Consider the following 15,499-nt stretch of genomic DNA (forward strand, 5'->3'; position numbering starts at 1 on the left):
AAAATATAGTTTGTTAAACCCATTTAGAAAGCAAAACAAATAACTTAGGGTCACATTTCAGCAAACACTGAAACAGAAATACATGACGGGATTTCTCCCTTTCCACAGTTTTGTTGTGTTTTTATTCTAAGTATTACAATTTTGCTGTTTACATTTTCTTCTTGTCCACAACGTTTAATTGGATAGTGTCTCTATGTGTGAACAATAAATCAGAACAGAACCTTTCACAAGTACCAAGAGCATGATAACATCGAACCATTTATTATATAAAATAAAAAGTTGTTACTGATTAGTTAAAGTTGTTTATCAAAGAAAAAACAGTAAGACAAAAGCTTCAACTGTATCAGATCCCAGAAAATGCATCTGTCTTCTGGAGAGTTCCACTTATGGCCAATAAAGGTCAGAGGAGGGGTTGGGGCAGGAACGCCTCCCAGCAGCTGATACCAGCTGATCTATAAATATCTTCCTGGACCTTAACCATCTGGTAGCACACAACTGAAAGACGGGTGCATGGTTTTTACATTCCAGTAATTTAAAGGAATAAAAAAAGCACTTATTTCTACTAATTTCTACAAGAATCAGCATGAACAAAATCAAAATAGCCAGACCAGAGGAGAGGTAAGTGCTGCAGACCTCTCTGTGAGTAAAAATACACCCACGTGTGCTTTTTGGAGCTTGACTTTTCAAAATAAAAGTGTATGTGTCTCAACAGCCAGCCAGCAAATGCCTTGTGGTTTGACAGAAAGAAATACGTCACCATCAACTTTTTGATTCAAAAACCTAAAGACGTCCAAGTTGACATCCAACCAGACAAAATGATTTTGTGGTGAGTTTAGTGGAATCTCATTATAAAATATCTCTTGATGTCCAACTTTGGACAAAGCCGTTCTGACTGTTTGTAAACCAGCTGCAGAAATGAAACGGATGATGTCTTCTACAACGAGCTGTACTTTTATGACAAAGTCCAAATCAATGTAAGTGTTCAGTGTTTGGAGCTCGATCCCAGTGCAGTGGATCTTGCCAGAGAGTAACCTTTCAGTCTTTTCTTCACTTTGAAGGACTCCAGAGAAAGTGTTCATGAGCGCACCATTCACGTTTTGTTAAGGAAGATGAAACCTGACTGTGCCTGGCCTCGTCTTCAGAAAGACTCAGCAAAGGTAACATCGTGCATTTAGATTGATTAATCTCAAATTCTGCCTCCAAATGTAGACTGGATTTATGCTAATTTCATCAGTTTGCATGCTGGTGATTTGGAGTTAATAATTCTTCTGTGTAGCCCGCCTGGATTTCTGTAGACTTTGATAACTGGAGGGATTGGGAGCACGAAGAAGACGAGGGAAAGGAAGAGTACGACAGATACATGGACGTGAGTGGCAGATTTTAATGGTTTTAATAGATATAACACCAGCATTGGATCACAGACTATTTGCTGTGTTTCCCAATTATGTTTAAGGGTGTTGAATTTGTTGGTGCCACATCTATTTATTGATGGTTTTTGTTGTTGCAGATGATCCAGGATATGGCCAGAAGTAACAAAGGAGAAGCACCAGACATGGGTGACCTTAGTGATGTAAGTGCTGCTAATCTCATCGGGGCACTTCAGATCATTTGTTGAAGCGTTTCTGTGAAAAATGTTTTCAACAATCTTAGCTGTTGTAGAACTTCGGGGAACCTCCTGCTGGAGAAACGGAGACAAATTAGATCCAATCTTAGAAATGTCTGAGCAGTTCATGCAAATGCTAATTTGTCAGCTTATAAATTTCACTTCATTAGGTATTTACATGAAATTATGTGTTAGCGGGTCAGGGGTTGACGGTTTCTGCTGGAATCTTGAAATTTTAACTCAGCCCAAAAGCTAAAATGTGTTGTTAGCGTGTCTGTCCAACGACAAGAAATCTCTTTTTCACCAAACTGAGGCCCTTAAGTATCTGAACCACACATTTTAATACACTTATTCTATTATTTTGGCTAAATTTAAACATGTTTGAGCATCCATATTTTAAATGTGTAAACTGATATTTATTTACTTTTTCTCCACAGTCTGACTGATTTCTACAGTTTTTTACTATCTGAGATGGAGCAGACTTTGGATTTAGACCTGTAATGTTTGACCATGCTATTTCTTTTAAAATAAGGTGGCTTCACACATGTTTATTTCTTGTAATTGTGTATTTCAAAGTAAACATGATCTCTGTGAATGATTACTTTTTTTTATCTAGATGTATTTGGTATCTTCGGTCAACATCTAACATCAGTGATAAGGAGCTCATCCTTTGGCTGAGATTGGATAAATGGATTATTCCCATTTACTCAGGAAGATGGCAGTGGTAGCACAATAATCCATGGAATTAGAACTAAAATGGGTGATTTTCCTTCAAATTAAAAACAGTCCAGTTCATAGGTCACTTGTTTTTAAATGTTATATGTTTTATGTTATATTGTTATATTATTAAATATGATATTGTTTATTTATGAGGAAAGATTCTATGAACTCCATATATTTCCCATGAGACAAGGTTATTTATTCATGCTGTTGCTTTTGTTTTTGATTTGTTTGAAAAATAAAATTCACATAGAAATTATGAGATGTAAGACAAAAATTACAGTAGTTTACAACAGGTGCTGATTTACACACACACACACACACACACACACACACACACACACACACACACACACACACACACACACACACACACACACACACACACACACACACACACACACACACACACGAGTTTTAACACTTAAAATGATCATGATCGTAGTTTTCTTGAAATATGAGCTTCATAGAAACAAAATCAGCAGTTTTTATTAGATTAGGCTATTTATATGGTCTGCTACTTCAGTTAAACTGTTTTAAACTGTTTATAAAAAATAATGTATTTAGTTTGGATGTGTTTTACTTGACCTGCTTTGCATATGAAAAATAAAACAAATATTGAAAATTTTAACATATTTCGTTCTCTCATTGTTTTTCATTTAATCAGTTTTATTATTTGTGGCTTCATGGGCTTTCTATCACGTTAAATTTGTTATTTTTGTATTTGTTTATTTAGAGCGAAAAGAACAAAAGTCAAAGTTATGAAGTTTGGGCTTCATTGCGATCCGTCATAAAGTGACAGCTGTAAGTCGGTGTTTTACACACGCTAATAGAGACTTTCTCCTCATAAACAGACCCAAATGGCGTTTCAGTGTCAGCGAGACAGTTATATGAAAGAGGTATGATTACCCTAACTGAGATGTGACCAAACATCCCGGAAATGTAATCCTAATTCATACCGGAGTGATTAGCGTAGCTGCTAAGTGCTGCAGCAGCTAATGTAGCTAGCACCCTAGCTAACGTCATTTTCATTGAAAGAAAATTGTAAATAAAGTTGTATTATAAACCTCTAGGAAGCGCATTTCAACCTAACATATATTTTGTGCATCCACATTGTTCTTTCTCAATTCATTACAATTATAGTTATTTTGAAGCTGTTGTAGTTGTCCATGAACGTCTCGTTCATTCATTTCCCTTTAGCTAGTTACTTCTGTAGTATCCTGCTGCCCAGCGGGACTCAAACAAGAAGTCAACGGAAAGAAAGAAACTCTCAAAGGCTTCAATGTCAAGCTCCGAGATACGATCTTATTCCCTGAGGGGGGTGGACAGGTAAGCTGTTTTTTCTCCGATAACATGTCTGATTCCATTCGTGCAGCATTTCCCTGATTCCTCCACAGCCAGATGATCATGGGCTGATCGGAGAGGTTCCAGTTCTCAGGGTGACAAGACAAGGAGCAGATGCTTTACACTTTGTGGCCTCTCCTGTGGAGGTGGGTCAGGAGGTACTTGTGAAGGTAGATTGGGAGAGGAGGTTTGATCATATGCAGCAACACTCAGGTATGTGGCTCCTTCCTGCTCATCTCTGTTTTGGTGTGCTTTTTAAACTATAATCGTTTTTTTTTTCTTGTCTCCAAGGTCAGCATTTGATCACAGCTCTGGCAGATGTAATGTTTGGATACAAGACCACATCATGGTACACCAATATGCTGATATTCCCCAGTAAACACCAAAAGGGTGTTGAGCGCTTACCAGTTATTTTGTTTTCAGGGATTTGGGCCGTCAGAGAAGCACAATTGAGCTGGATACAAATTCTATCCAACCAGCGCAGCTTCAGGAACTGGAAGATGCTGTAAATGAGAAGATCAGAGCTCACATTTCTGTTAATGTTCAGCTGCTTTCTATTGATGATCCTGCTGTGGAAAAGGTATGTTTGTGAGGGAAAAATATGCGAGGATTTTACAGAGATTGTGTTCAAGTCGAGCTGCATGCATCTGTGTGAGCCAGGTGAGGAGTCGGGGGCTTCCGGACGACCACGCAGGACCAATTCGGATCATTGATATTGAAGGTGTTGATGCCAACATGTGCTGTGGGACCCACGTGTCCAACCTCAGCCACTTGCAGGTAAATCTTCACATGCACAAAGACATTTGTCTAGTTTTAAGACTTGACAGGAATGCATTGTGTCTGTTTGCTTCTTTTCTAAACTGTTAGGTTATAAAGCTGCTTGGAATAGAGAAAGGAAAGAAGAACAAAACCAACCTGATCTTCCTGGCAGGAAACCGAGTACTGAAGTATGCAGAGAAGAGCTACAGCACAGAGCGCTCTTTGGTGTCTCTTCTGAAGTAAGATCACAGATTCTCATAACATCTCCAGAGTGATTTAAAACCTTTCACAAAAGCTGAGTGAAGGCCTCTTGGTGCTACAGGACGGGCCCGGACGAGCATGTAGAGGCAGTCGATAAGCTGCAGAAGTCTGTTAAACTTCTTCAGAAGGTGAGAGGGTTTGTCAAGGTGCAGCTGAAGATCTGGCTCTTATGGTCTCTTAAGTCTCATAAACGGATGTTTCCAGACAAACCTCAGCCTGCTACGTGATGTGGCCATCCTCACTGCTCAGAACTTCAAGAATGATCCTCATAGAGGCAACTTCTTCAGCTTCCACAAGTAATCCTCCACCAGGGAGAGCAGCATGTCTTAAGACAGACGAGCATTGATTAGCTTTTTGTTTTTCCAATAGAAAAGAGGGCGACAATGAGTTTATGAATATTATCGCCAACGAAATAAACACAGAGGTGAGATCCCTATGAGAGTTTCACTCTTGGTCTTAGCTGGTGAAACACAATTTAACTGCTTTCAGGAAACTTTGGTTTTCCTGACCGTTGGAGAGGAAAAGGGAGCTGGTTTGTTTCTCCTGGCTGGACCTGGTGGACCCGTGTCTGATTTAGGACCACGGTATGAAGCTCCCCCACATATTTCTTAGCCTCTGCTGGGAAAACTCAACGTTCTGTTGAATATTTGTCTCCCTTAATGTCCAGGATTTTAGAGTTGCTCCAGGGGAAAGGGGCGGGGAAGAACGGGCGTTTCCAGGGCAAAGCCAACAACCTGGCACGAAGAGGAGAGGTGGAGGACTTACTGAGACAGCACTGCAAACATCACGGCTCAGAGGAAGAGTAAACCCGGTGACCAATCAGTGGAGGAGCATTCGTTATCCTTTTCAGGGAAGCAATTAGAGCCAATAATCACAAAAGCACTAAAGCAGTTTGATAAATAATTACACCCATTTATGTGTGGACTAATAATTAAAACATTGAAATCAGCTAAAAGTTGATGCAGCAAATATTAGACAGTAAAACTGACTCTTTGGAAGGAATTGTTCAGTTTCACCCCGATCGCATTAAGCTGCTCAGTTATACTGGAAACTTCACTCACTCCTCCTTCTAAAAGCGTCGCTGCTGACCCATCGGTAACTTTGGAAAGGGAACGAAAACTTCAGACATTGTGTTACTTTGATCACAGATTTCATTTCTCTGATTAAAACGGTTTCCTTCTGTTTAGTTTTAAACATTTTTAACTGTTTACTATTCATATCACTCAATAAAAAGATTCCCTTGCCAGTTTGTCACTCTGTGTATGACATCAGTGTGTGTATCATCGTAAAACATCATTTATTTTGTATTTCAGGAGTGATCCTTAACATTTACATTAAAGCTATAATGTGGAGTTTATTGGTGCTGGTGGAGTCACTTCCGTTTAACGCGGCGGTTGCTCTGTCGAAGGCGGCAGTAGATGTCGAAACATGCCAGCAAAGGTAAAAACAAGCTTTATTTGCTCTGTGGAGTTTTTTTTTTTTACCTAACGTCACCATCTAGAGGCTGACAAGTGTATCGCACCATGAGCCGTTCTCACCACTTCCATTTTTACGACCAAAAGCAACGCCTCTCGTTAGTGAGCCAACAGAAGTAAAACGCCATTTTACTGTTATTCTCTATTCGTTCCATTTATATACACTCAATGGTCACTTTATTAGGTACACCTTGCAAGTATCAGGTTGGACCAACTTTTGCCTTCAGAACTTCCTTAATCATTCGTGGCATAGAGTCAACAAGGTACTGGAAACATTCCTCAGAGATTTTGGCCCATATTGACATGATAGCATCATGCAGTTGCTGCAGATTGGTCGGCTGCACATCCACGATGCGAATCTCCTGTTCCAGCTCTATTGGGTTGAGATCTGGTGACTGTGGAGGCCATTTGAGTACAGTGAACTCATTGTCATGTTCAAGAAACCAGTCTGAGAGGATGTGAGCTTTATGACATGGTGCATTATCCAGCCGGAAGTACCCATCAGAAAATGGGTACACTGTGGTCATAACGAGATGGGCATGGTCAGCAACAATACTCAGCAAGGCTGTGATTTTGCAATGATCAATTAGTGCTAAGGGGCCTAAAGTGTGCCAAGAAATGTCCCCCACACCATTACACCACCACCACCCGCCTGAACCGTTGACAGAAGGCAGGATGGATCCATGCTTTCATGTCGATGCCAAATTCTAACCCTACCATCTGAATGTCACAGCAGAAATCGAGACTCATCAGACCAGGCAACATTTTTCCAATCTTCTATTGTCCAATTGTAGAGGCTACAATTCTGTCCTGTTCTGACAGCTGTGGCACCCGGTGTGGTCTTCTGCTGCTGTAGCCCATCTACCTCAAGGTTCAACAAGCTTTGCGTTCAGAAATGCCCTTCTGCATACCTTGGTTGTAACAAGTGATTGTTCAAGTTGCCTTTTTCGGACCATTCTCTGTAAACCCTAGAGATGGTGTGTGTGACAATCCCAGAAGATCAGCAGCCTGTATGGCACAAACTACTATGCCACGTTCAAAGTCACTTCAATCACCTTTTTTCTCCATTCTGAAGCTCATGTTGAACTGCAGCTGATCCCCTTGATCATGTCAACATGCGGCATGCATTGAGTTGCCACCATGAGATTGACTGCTAAACAATTTGCTGTAACGAACAGTTGGACAGGTGTACCCAATAAAGTGACCAGTAGGTGTGTGTGTGTGTGTGCTTATTAAAGACTTGTCAATGAGAAAAGGTCGCCAACTCTGCATCAGTCTAAGTACGTCCTCAAACAGTAGCACATGCTCTGTAACGCACGTTTGCAGATGTCTGACGCTATTGGCTAATGCTAAGCAGACCTCAAATAGCACAGGGCTCTTCATGACAGGCGGTAAACTTAGCAAAAAAGAAAAAGGTGTAGTGCCTACAGAATGGGTAGGCAATCATGGCTCTCGAGCGCCGGTGTCGTGCATGTTTTAGTTGTTTCCCTGCTAATTCAAGGGTTAAAGCATCTGTTCACCAGATGTTCTAGCTCTGCAGAAACTTGTCAATCGCCTACTGATTAAACTGTAATGTCTCTGGTTGACTTCCCGTTCTTCAGTGTTAAAAATGAGTTTAACTGTGTATAATGGGGAGTATGGCACCTCTGCTAATGGCTCCTGCTTTCTTAGACCTTACATGTGGAAGATTTAAATATTTTCTTGTTTCATATAACATTTTAAGAACATTTTTTTAAGATTTTGATCTTTGAATGTAGCTGTTGCCTGGACATGTGCTGTACATACTTGAATATTAAAAGCTTAAAACATGTCAACCTTTATTTTACTTCATGTTTTTTTTCTTTGCTCTGCAGCAACGCTAAAGTTAGACAATCATCAGAATTTACTATTTACACACAAATGCCATGTGAATTAATTAAATTAAATGAAAAAAAAAACTTTCAGACTTCTGCTGAGTTCCATTTATTTAAAATCCTTTGTAAAAAAAGGTTTAATGTGAGTAAATTAACTTTAGTTTCATTTGGCACAATTACATCGATCAGAAGAGGAATCCCACCTGGTTACAGCACCAACTAGAATAAATCTTAATGATTAATGAGAACAGAAACGTCCTGACAGCATGATGCTGGTCAGTGGTGTTGCATCACTCTATTGCAGCAGTTAAAGCTAGGGTTTGGAGAAAAGTCTGACATCTTTGTGCAGCAATTACCAGTTTGTCACAGTGAGGTTAAAATGTTTTCATTTGTTACAGTGCAAATATGCAAGCGCCCCTTCCCGCAGTAATAGAAAAACTAAATAAAGATATAAAATAAAGGCGGATCATGTGATCCTTTATGTGTTTTGTCCTTGCTGTTGTTTCCATTCCTCTTCTACTGAAGCGGCTTCACTATCTTCATTGAGATGTAGTTCTGGAATAAAGCAAAGTAAAGTTAGAACTGTTCTGTTGCTTAGATACGGCAAACCAAAGAATGCGCGAGTCGTCCGTTCTTACAGGTAAAGAGTACAACAAGATGGCAATGAAGAGAACCACGATGGTGAGGATGATGAGTCCGAGGAAAACCCACTTGAATCTTCTCCACACGATAAACTTCATGGTTTTGCACGGGTTCGTGAACCAGAAGAAGGATGTTTCTGGGCGGCTGGTTGGTTTCAGGGAGTGAAACAAAGCAGATGTTACAGCTGACTTAGCAGGACTCTGCTCCACAGATCAGGCTGGTTTCTTACTTGGGGGGGTTCAGCTTTGGGTTCATGTTGGGTTCTTCTCTTCCTTTTCCTGCTGGTCTCTCGTCTGCCTCTGCTTCATTCACAATCTCCAGAGTCATCTCCACTTTACCCTGCAAACACCAGAAGAAGAAACAACAAAGATGACAGGTTGAAAAAGGTTTATTCTTTCACAATATCTTAAAGAACAAGTCACCCCTAAAACAACTTGTTTTGTTGACTGTGCCGTTTTTAGCCAAAATCACTAAACCTGTGCCGTTTTCTAGTACTTTGTTTCTACGTTGTGGCAGTAGCTCATTAAAACTCCGCCTCTGGGTTGTGGGCGGAGCTTTTGGTGCGGAGGACAGGGTCACTCTAGTAAGGCACCCGACTTGGATGCAGGGGACCTGGGTTTGAATCCTGGCTTGGCCAGATTTTTTCTAATTAGTTTAGAAAGTTGGAGCTCGCTCGCTCGCGCACGAGCCGGTCAGAGAGGACAAAGCAGTGCTGTGCAGCAGGTGCATGGAGGAGAGAATCAGACAGGTGGAGTAAAGAGGGAGCTCAGAGCGGCAGACAGAGCAGGTGGACGACTTCCAGCCTATGTAATGTGGCCCGTATAATTAGGCTGTCTCGGCCGTGCCTCCAGCTGACTCGGCCACTAACGAGCTGATATGAAACGATGCGTTTCAGAGCCACTCGCCTCCCAAAAAAACACTCCCCCCTCTCGGTCTTCCAGTGAACGAGGTGGAGAGAAAACCCTCCAGCCTGTGCAGCTTCTCTGTTGGCTTGTCCAGCTGAGCAGCGAGTCTGCTGTGTGTGTGTGTGTGTGTGTGTGTGTGTGTGTGTGTGTGTGTGTGTGTGTGTGTGTGTGTGTGTGTGTGTGTGTGTGCACGTGTTAACGGCTCACTTCTCAGACTGAGAAACTCAGAGAGCTCGTTTGTGGGGGTTATTGAAGAAGGTGCTGCCCGTCACTGCCTTAGAGCTGCTCTCCTCGGTCCACCAGGCAACACCTCCTTTAGGCGCATTTTTCAAACAGGAAGTGTGGGTGGGGAAAGACTATGTTAGTGGGGGGGACTCACTCTTTAAACGTAAAAAAAACACATTTCTGTTTAATAATTGGCCTCCTAAAAGTAAACACAAGTAAAAGGGTTTCAAATTTAAAATGGAAGTATTTCATTGTGTTTTCACTTGGCCAGCGTGAAAAATGATCCTTTTCTCGACTGATCTGTAATAACTCAAATCCTTTATGAACAAATGTGTGAAAGTTATTGAACTTTTAAATGAAAACAAGAAACATCCTTATATAAGTTTAAAATTGGTACATGTCAGTTTTTGACCAAGAATTTAAGCGGAATAACCAATCCTTTAAAGGCATTAGTCTCTGTTTTACGTACCCCCAGGACCTTCTTGCCATCTTTTTCGATGGAGCAAGGCCACCAGCCTCTGACTGACTGCTGAGCAAACAGAGACTTGGAGTTCTCCACCTTGTTGGGTGTTCTAACATCGTGGTCTTCCATCATCTTCAGGGAGCATTTTTCAGGTACCTTGGCAGGAGGAACCAGCCTACTCAGATCCAGGTCCAACACACCTGGCATCACAAACCATTCAAATCAATGAGCTTCAACAACAGTGAGTGACCACAGCTCCCAGTTATAGGAATGATACTGGTTCTTACCCAGGTAATCATCCAGTGAGAATTTGTCGTTATCCCATAGCTGAACGATTAGCCTAGGGGGAATCCTGAACTCGGTTTTGTCAAGACTCCAAAAATGTTCCTGTAAAAATCATTCCAGCTGAAAGTCTCCAACAAAATCACGTCTCAGTTGGACTAAATCAGCAGGCCTCACCTTCTTGGACACAAGGCAGAGCTGTTCAGCTGGTAGGTATTCAAAGCCAAAGACAAACCGCCAGTTGAAGTTACCGTCACCATCCAGGGATCTGTAGTGGACGTCTGTCTTCTGCTTGTCCTCCTCCATGCCTGGCATCCAACTGGAACCAGAAAAACATGTAAAGTGTTTTCAAAATGACTTTAAAGAGAAACATTAGCCTACGAGACAAAAGTAAAAATGTGCAAACCCTTTGACGTAGATGTCACTCATTTGTTCTCCAGTGATGCTGGTCTCATCAAGAGTCACTTCTGTGGTGTTCCAGACGACGACACGCAGAAGATACCTGAGCAGTAATAGAGCTGGTGTTAGCTCACAGCTAATATCTGTACAGAAGAAAGAGTTACAATCCCTGAATTTACTTCTTGGCCTTTCGTGGTGTGATGTCAAAGGGAGGACCGGGAAGTCCAATGCTTTTTGGGAAAACGTCCACCCACATCTGAAGCTTTCCCTAAAGCAGATTTAAACAAAAGTTATCGCTGAGAGTGTTCACCAGCACACCTGTGGACAGGTTGAGCTGTCTAACCTGAGAGAGATTAGGCTGGAAGGAGCTGTAGAGGGTTCTGGTCTCCACGTGTTCAGGGACAAGTTTATGTGTTCTGAGAACGTGGAGACAGAGTCGTTCATGAGGCGGCCCCAGGTGCTGATGGATTTCCTGGTTGGGTTCTTTATGATAACAAATATTGTACACTCAAGTTATCTGGCAGCACATAAATATGGTAATGTTAGGGTCTTGAGGTCTTACCAAACTGTGCCAGAGTGTAGTCTTTCCCATTGAAAGTGAGCGATGTCCCGTTGTCTTCGGTCCGGGGTTTGGACAGTCCTTTTAGACGAGCCAGGTTCTCAAGGATCTGAGACGGCTTCAGCTGGTCCCGCCACTGGTTCACACCAGAGCTGAAACAACGGGAGATTAACATTAATCCACCTGGATCACTTGAGCTGTTCATGGTAAAAAAAAAATAAATAAAAAATCCTAATTTCAGCCTGTGATGAAGAGGAGGGTGAAAGTGTTTGTGAATTCACCCTCTGAGCCTGCTGGTGGTGGTCAGAGGGACCGGTGGCTCCAATGTTGGGCAGCCTCGCTTCTGCCAGTGTGCCCCAGGCCACCGCATATGACTGTGTGTGTATGTGTGTGTGTGAGAGAATAGATGAATGACTTGCTGCAGTTTGAAGCGCTTTGAAGTACTCTGACTCAGAAAGTATACAAATGAGGGACATTTATCATTTTTCATCATCATTTAGAGTCAACCCAGTTATTTAACATCTTAGCCATCAGGGTGGTTAATGTTAGCTAACGATAAATACAATGCTGGCTATAACTCAGTCCTATTTACAAGTACTGAACTAAGATTTCATGTGATGGTCATTGGAAGTTACTCCCAACACATTCTGTGAAAAACAAAAAATCCAGTAGGATCTTGCAATGTTGCATTAGATAGTGGAGAAATTGACCATAACTTCATCATTCCTCAACTAACGATGACCTAGTTTACATCTGTGGGATTCTACATGGGGAGTGATCTGCATTCCTTGAATCAAAGGTCTTTAATTCATTCTGATGTGCTCTGACGATAAAGTACTATCATATGGTAGCGTGTCCGATATGATACCCTAAAGGTTACAAGCAGATGTGTTTTCCTTACATGCAGTATGTTTGTGGAAGGCCACAGTATGAGTTATATCGAGATAGGAAGCGGTTCTCCAAGTCAATCACCGTCTCGCCAACCTTGTCATCACGAGTCAGGAGATCGTAGTCGAAGACGGAGATTTTAAGGTCCTTGTCTTGGGGCAGGAAACATGTCATCTCAAACATCCTAAACAACAGAAAAGGTTGTTAAACATTAAACTGGCAGCTTTATACTTCCAGGAGACAGTGTAGTAACTTTTAAGGTTTAAAGTAAGTCTGACCTCCCAAACACAGGGTCTAGGGTGTTGGGTAAGTAATTGTCTCTGTCGTCGATTGAGTTTCTTCCCACTGATAGTTTTATGTATGGGTCACACTTAGGAGAGAAGGTAAAGGTTAGGGTCTGAGACATGGATGGCAGAATGTGTAGGTTTTATTTTTGTTTGTAGTACAGATTCATTCTCACCTTTCCATTATTGTCTTTGGGCTGCAGGTCGATAGCCCGAACCACATAAACCCTCACAAGACACTCCTGAGGGCCACTCTCTGGCAGCTCTCTGAACTGACGGGGTGGAGCAGCAACACCTGGGTCATCAGGTAGGGGATAGACCCTGAAGGCCCCCTGGTGATAGAGAAACGCTTCACCAATCCAGGATCTTCAGCTAAATAGTCCAACCTTGAACTCCGGACTACCTTGAACTCCCCCACCACGGAGGGGTCATCGTCTCCATTTTCATTCTTGCCCCGCTGCAGCTTGAAGGTGTCGCAAAAATCCGTCAGGCCTTTGAATTCTGGGACATTCTCCAGCTCACACTCATACACCTGAAATTTAACACCCAGATTAGAGTAGTCCGACACCACAAAAACTAAAATTAACCTATTTTTTTCCGCCACTTACTTTGAGGGTGTCGTAGCCTTTTTGTAGATAAGGTCCACATTTCTCCTGGTCTCCAACAGAGGCGTAGAACTTACTCCACCAATCAACTGTTTCTTTTTCCTACAAATGTTAAGACGTCACATTAAAGCCTTGCACAAAGCTCTAAACTGGGCTGAAAATTGAAAATCTTCATCAATAAACATCTTGTTTTCTCTCACCTTCTCTACTCGCTTTGGAGAAACAGGCAAGAGAGAGAAAAACACAGAAAAGAAGTCACAAATATAGTTACAAATATCAGTTGCATTGAATACATACATAAAGAGCGTGCTATGCAGAAATGTTAAAAGGTGGTAGAGACAGTAAAGGATCGGTTTTGTGATTGGCAGCGATTGTGTTAAAAAGAGCAACAAATCATTTTACCAGAGCAGGAATTTTGTAGCATTTAAAATCTGCTGTCAAAATCAGCTTCTTCAGCCACTGTTTTATTTTCCAAGAGGAAAATGACACACGTCTTGAGATGAACGCTTTCTGTTCTGTTCTAATTAGCTATAGTTTAACAATTTGTAAAATTAGCATCAATCGGTCAATAATCCATGAAACAATTTTTGTTTGAATGACAAATGTGAATTATTTCCTTTTGCTGTTATTTATAACAAGTTCAACAGCAGTTTGTAAATCGCCACAATCCCAATAGCTGCTTGAAACCATAACATAACAATAATTAGACATAACTTTCATTTAATTCATATCGTCGTTTACATGAGGATTAAACAGATTTTTAGTAAATGAAATAAACAACAAAGACTAAAGTTCCACAACCAGACTCGTGTTGTTTGTCTTGCTTAACTGAAATATGCACCAAGGTTATAGAAACTACCTCTTCTTACACACAAGTCTCAGATTCTTAAGCCCCTGCTGTTGATTCAATGTGTTCGTTAAGAAAGTTCCAGATGAGTTAAAGTAACAATGTGTAGTTTTTATCATTAATCCCCGGAAATATCCATCGAAACATTGTTGAAAATGAATACAACGATGTCCAGTCATTGAAAACTATCGACGGCTTTGTAACATTTAACCATAAAAATCGAGTATAAAGTACATAAGAGTGCCATATTAGACGCCATGTTTCCTTCTGGCCAGCTCAGGGTCCGGCGCCTGTTGATGACGTCACTGATTGGCTGGATGTATGACTTTACTGCCTAACCACGTTTGAAAACGTTTATAACAAAACTCTTTCCCAAACATATGTGAAAAAACAGAATCACAAAAGAAATGTAATATATTTTGGCCAAGTGGTATCACAGTATGATGACATCATCAGCAGGCGCAGGACCCTAAGCAGATCCAGAAACTCCAGTCGGCATTGAATTCTCTCGATGGAATTAACTAAAGGACCATCACAGTCTGAGGAGTCACGCCGAGGTCACATGCTTTTGCTCCACAGGTAACGACATTTACCGAAATGTTGATTTAAACTAGCAACAGTCACGGCGATATGCTGTAAAATTGCCCTGAAATGTGTGCACTGCCCTCTAGCGCCAGGAAACTACACACTGCCACGTTAAAGAAAGCTCATTTAATGTGACAACTCCAATGAACGTTAAGAGCAAAGTGACGACATTGTGAAAGCTTGTTAGAATTTTGAGGCAATCATTGGTGTGATTGATTAGATCTGTGGATAATTCATTTTAATAACTAATCATACATACAAAGCAGGAAGGAGGGGAAGTCATTTTGTTGACAGCTGATGACATGCTGTACACAAACTGCAAGCCAGAGCAATCATGTTTGTCAAATTTGAGTTGAAAGACAAATTTTGTTGCGAGAGAGCAGAGATAACACCACATGGACTTTACCTGAGCTTCAAGCAGCGGTCTCGTCTCCTCCATCATAATGGAGACGTGTTTAGGAGGTGAAGCCATCATCAGTGACACTAAGGACAGAAAATGAGTCAGTGCTTTCATCTTTATTATTTAACTGTTTGTTGTTGCTGCGCTCACTCTTAGAGGCCCTGGCTCCTTCTGAAACGATGACGTATGGGTCACATCTGAACTCCTCCAGAGACGTGATGGTACACTGGCCCACCACAGGTTTCCTACCAAACGGGCGGTGGTCAATCACCTTCAGCACAATAGGAGGAGTATACATCTCATCCTTTGGAAGGAGCTAAATGGCGAGTAAAGAGAATAATCATTTAGCTTCCGCTTTTAGGAAGAAGACATGTCAGGTATTATTGACTTCTTTTATTTG

The 15,499-nt window shown here is 41.4% G+C and overlaps 3 protein-coding genes across 5 annotated transcripts in view; 2 read left to right on the top strand and 1 right to left on the bottom strand.

Moving 5' to 3' along the window:
- The first annotated feature begins 464 nt into the window (after positions 1–464).
- On the top strand, positions 465–2,954 carry ptges3l (prostaglandin E synthase 3 like). The gene is made up of 7 exons (XM_015963618.3): positions 465–618; positions 713–826; positions 908–974; positions 1,059–1,157; positions 1,277–1,366; positions 1,508–1,570; positions 2,041–2,954. Exons 1-7 carry the CDS (start codon positions 584–586, stop codon positions 2,047–2,049), a joined length of 477 nt encoding a protein of 158 aa, XP_015819104.1. The 5' UTR covers positions 465–583; the 3' UTR covers positions 2,050–2,954.
- A 139-nt stretch (positions 2,955–3,093) lies between these two features.
- aarsd1 (alanyl-tRNA synthetase domain containing 1) lies at positions 3,094–7,982 on the top strand. The gene is made up of 12 exons (XM_015963617.3): positions 3,094–3,222; positions 3,524–3,652; positions 3,721–3,880; positions 3,959–4,016; positions 4,091–4,247; positions 4,328–4,444; positions 4,535–4,665; positions 4,749–4,815; positions 4,892–4,983; positions 5,057–5,111; positions 5,177–5,271; positions 5,355–7,982. Exons 1-12 carry the CDS (start codon positions 3,184–3,186, stop codon positions 5,491–5,493), a joined length of 1,239 nt encoding a protein of 412 aa, XP_015819103.1. The 5' UTR covers positions 3,094–3,183; the 3' UTR covers positions 5,494–7,982.
- Positions 7,983–8,108: 126 nt separating this feature from the next.
- Positions 8,109–15,499, bottom strand: part of LOC107387538 (myoferlin) — a 48,099-nt gene continuing 40,708 nt past the window's right edge. For 2 of the 3 annotated variants that reach the window (XM_054749051.2, XM_054749050.2), the window contains 18 exons: positions 15,250–15,415; positions 15,106–15,182; positions 13,468–13,479; positions 13,271–13,369; positions 13,066–13,194; positions 12,839–12,994; positions 12,657–12,748; positions 12,392–12,562; positions 11,494–11,642; positions 11,275–11,414; positions 11,111–11,199; positions 10,939–11,034; positions 10,710–10,851; positions 10,538–10,637; positions 10,257–10,450; positions 8,887–8,996; positions 8,654–8,801; positions 8,109–8,570 (listed from right to left, as the gene is read on the bottom strand). In XM_054749051.2, the coding sequence (XP_054605026.1) occupies positions 8,532–8,570; positions 8,654–8,801; positions 8,887–8,996; positions 10,257–10,450; positions 10,538–10,637; positions 10,710–10,851; positions 10,939–11,034; positions 11,111–11,199; positions 11,275–11,414; positions 11,494–11,642; positions 12,392–12,562; positions 12,657–12,748; positions 12,839–12,994; positions 13,066–13,194; positions 13,271–13,369; positions 13,468–13,479; positions 15,106–15,182; positions 15,250–15,415 (2,109 nt within the window). In that variant the 3' untranslated portion in view covers positions 8,109–8,531. Of the gene's footprint in view, positions 8,571–8,653; positions 8,802–8,886; positions 8,997–10,256; positions 10,451–10,537; positions 10,638–10,709; positions 10,852–10,938; positions 11,035–11,110; positions 11,200–11,274; positions 11,415–11,493; positions 11,643–12,391; positions 12,563–12,656; positions 12,749–12,838; positions 12,995–13,065; positions 13,195–13,270; positions 13,370–13,467; positions 13,480–14,958; positions 15,016–15,105; positions 15,183–15,249; positions 15,416–15,499 lie in introns of all 3 variants that reach the window. The other variant, XM_054749052.2, reaches the window with a different exon arrangement.

Source organism: Nothobranchius furzeri, chromosome 16 (assembly GCF_043380555.1).
Source record: "Nothobranchius furzeri strain GRZ-AD chromosome 16, NfurGRZ-RIMD1, whole genome shotgun sequence".
In the NCBI taxonomy this organism is placed as follows: domain Eukaryota; kingdom Metazoa; phylum Chordata; class Actinopteri; order Cyprinodontiformes; family Nothobranchiidae; genus Nothobranchius; species Nothobranchius furzeri.